This window comes from Empidonax traillii, unplaced genomic scaffold, assembly GCF_003031625.1.
Source record: "Empidonax traillii isolate 1590-97213 ecotype Southwest subspecies unplaced genomic scaffold, ASM303162v1 scaffold340:size591717, whole genome shotgun sequence".
Taxonomy (NCBI): Eukaryota; Metazoa; Chordata; class Aves; order Passeriformes; family Tyrannidae; genus Empidonax; species Empidonax traillii.
The window spans coordinates 166,317-168,559 of record NW_020955533.1 but is presented as its reverse complement, the minus strand read 5'-3'; the positions used below and the strand labels follow the sequence as shown (position 1 = coordinate 168,559).

The 2,243-nt window shown below is 42.4% G+C and overlaps 1 protein-coding gene across 8 annotated transcripts in view; it reads left to right on the top strand.

Annotated features, from left to right (window-relative positions):
* FAM13A (family with sequence similarity 13 member A) overlaps positions 1 to 2,243 on the top strand; it is a 144,197-nt gene that overhangs the window by 100,565 nt on the left and 41,389 nt on the right. For all 8 annotated transcript variants that reach the window (XM_027892159.1, XM_027892161.1, XM_027892163.1 and 5 more), the window contains one exon: positions 2,031 to 2,075. In XM_027892159.1, coding sequence (XP_027747960.1) covers positions 2,031 to 2,075 — 45 coding nt within the window. The remainder of the gene's footprint in view (positions 1 to 2,030; positions 2,076 to 2,243) is intronic.

Genomic DNA, 2,243 nt, shown 5'->3' with positions numbered 1-2,243 from the left:
GAAATGGAGCAGATGCGAGGAGAAAATAATTAACTGTAGCAGAACATGAGTTCCCATTGTCTGGATGATTTACTGAGCAAGACAGCCCTTCCAAGGCAGCTGCCTGCACAGGCAGGCATGCCAAGAGGGCTCTTCTAGGCAAGGCTTGCGTTGTCTGCTCTGTGAAGCGTAAATCCAACAGCAGAGCAACTTTTGCCACCCAAGAAGTTTGGAAAACCCCACAGGATACACCCTGCCTGCCTGGTTGCCCTTCTGGGCTGTGAAATCCTTGCTGGGTGGTGTCTCTCCCTAGGTTTGCTCATGTGCTTATTCACCTCCTGCTCTGTCCTGCATCAGGCTCAAATCCTAAAAGCACTGTGTAACTCTCTACCCTCCACCATTTGTTATGGAGGTGAACTTCCTCGATGTAAGAAGGGTTGATGGAGAGGAAGTAAAGGAATTTAGTAATATATTTAAAGTAAGCTTCAAAATGAAATGCCAGAAAAGGTACCAATTGTGGAATTAAAAGGAAGTTGGGGTATCTGTAAGTAGGGTTTCTATAAGTGAACAGGAAAGCAAGCAGAGTGCTTGAAACGTGCTCTTCAAATTGCAAAGCCGTCCAGTAGTTAATAGTCAAGATGTTAGATGTGGAAAGAGAGGGATCTTGCAAATTTTGTTTCCTATATGCAGATTGTGTGTCAGTAATGATAAATACAGTAGTACTTGTTTGTGTGTCTTCTATTCACGAAATCATGTGAATGACACAGCTGCCTGGGTGCTGAGCAGGTCGTGTGGGATATACTCGCAAGTCCATGACTGCTTTCCTGGTGTGCCACCACTCCTGTGCCTCAACTGGAGAGGTGCACTGAGTGAAGCTGGACTGTAAAGGATGCGTGTGTGGTTTGGGCACATTGCTTAACCCACACAGAGCTGAACACACCGGTTCAGCATAAGGAAGCTGAAGCATATTGTGAGTTTAATTTGCAGCTGGGTGTTTGTGGGATTTGTAATCTGGGAGTCAGGCTGTTTTCCCTTCTAATGTCTGTTGCCTGCCAGAGTGTTACAGCTTCTTAGATAACTCTAGGCCCATACAGTGAAGTGCACAGTATTTGAGGAAACAGAGGAAACCTTTGGATAGTAAAGTCAGCTGTTAATGGTTCTGCACTGAAAAGGTTTGAGAGGGACTGGTGAAGCCTGAAAGCAATGAATGGCTATTTTGGCAGGAAGCACATTTTGCATCTATCCTGGCTCATACCAGGATACCACAGTGCCATTTTATTGAGATATATCAGCCAGTTGTACTAGTTCCTCTGCTGATGTGGGGATAATTTGAAATGAATCCTTAGGCCTGTAGCTTATTTGACCTAATGGAGGTCACAGGAGGGATGAATATGCAAAAAGTCACCTTATCTGCAAAGCTGAGTCAGTGTGGGGAAAAGGGGGCAGGATGGGACTCAGCTTGGGATGGGAAGAAAGCAGTGACAGCGGTGCAAGGTGACAGGTCAGCTTGTTCAGAAGGACTTTAAACAGCAAGCGATGACTCCATTTGACCACATTTGTGTTGGCTCTTTCTGAACCTGAAAAAAGTCCAGGGTAAAAGGGAAAGAAGAGAACATAGATGTTATTTTTTAAAATGTAAAACAAAGAACATGAATATCAGAGAGCAGTTAAATATTAAGTGTATATACATTTTCAAGGCAGCCTCGAAAGGCAAGGACTTTTTTGATGAAGCTAAAACAGTTGGCAGCAGGAGAAAGCTCAGAAGAAAGCAAGAAAAAGTCTGCAGTGTGTTGGGGTTGAAATACTGTTACACCTTGGCCTAATGCATGGGAATGACAGGGAAATTAATTCTTGAGAATATTGGCATTGTCAAAATTTACCATGTCACAGTGGGAGAGAAAATCCCTTAAGGGGAAAACTAGTGGCATGTGCAGGCAATTGTTGTTGAGAAAGCTCAGACCTTTAAATCTTAGCACTGCAAAGAACAAGAGCTTTTAAAACCTTGTTGTGATGATGAGATCTAACTTTCTTCTCTTTTTTCTTTTACACAGTGCCCATGTATCACAAGTCAGTAACAACGTTCCTGCTACAGGAGAGTAAGTATCTCTTGAAATTTTGTAGCTACCTTTCTTGTTGAAGTATTGCTGGTTATTCTTGGATTTTTCTTTAAGGGCTGTTCTTACATTAACAAAAACAAAACCAAACCAAAACAAACAAACAAAAAAAACCACAACCAAACCAAACAAAACCACAAAAAAAAAAAA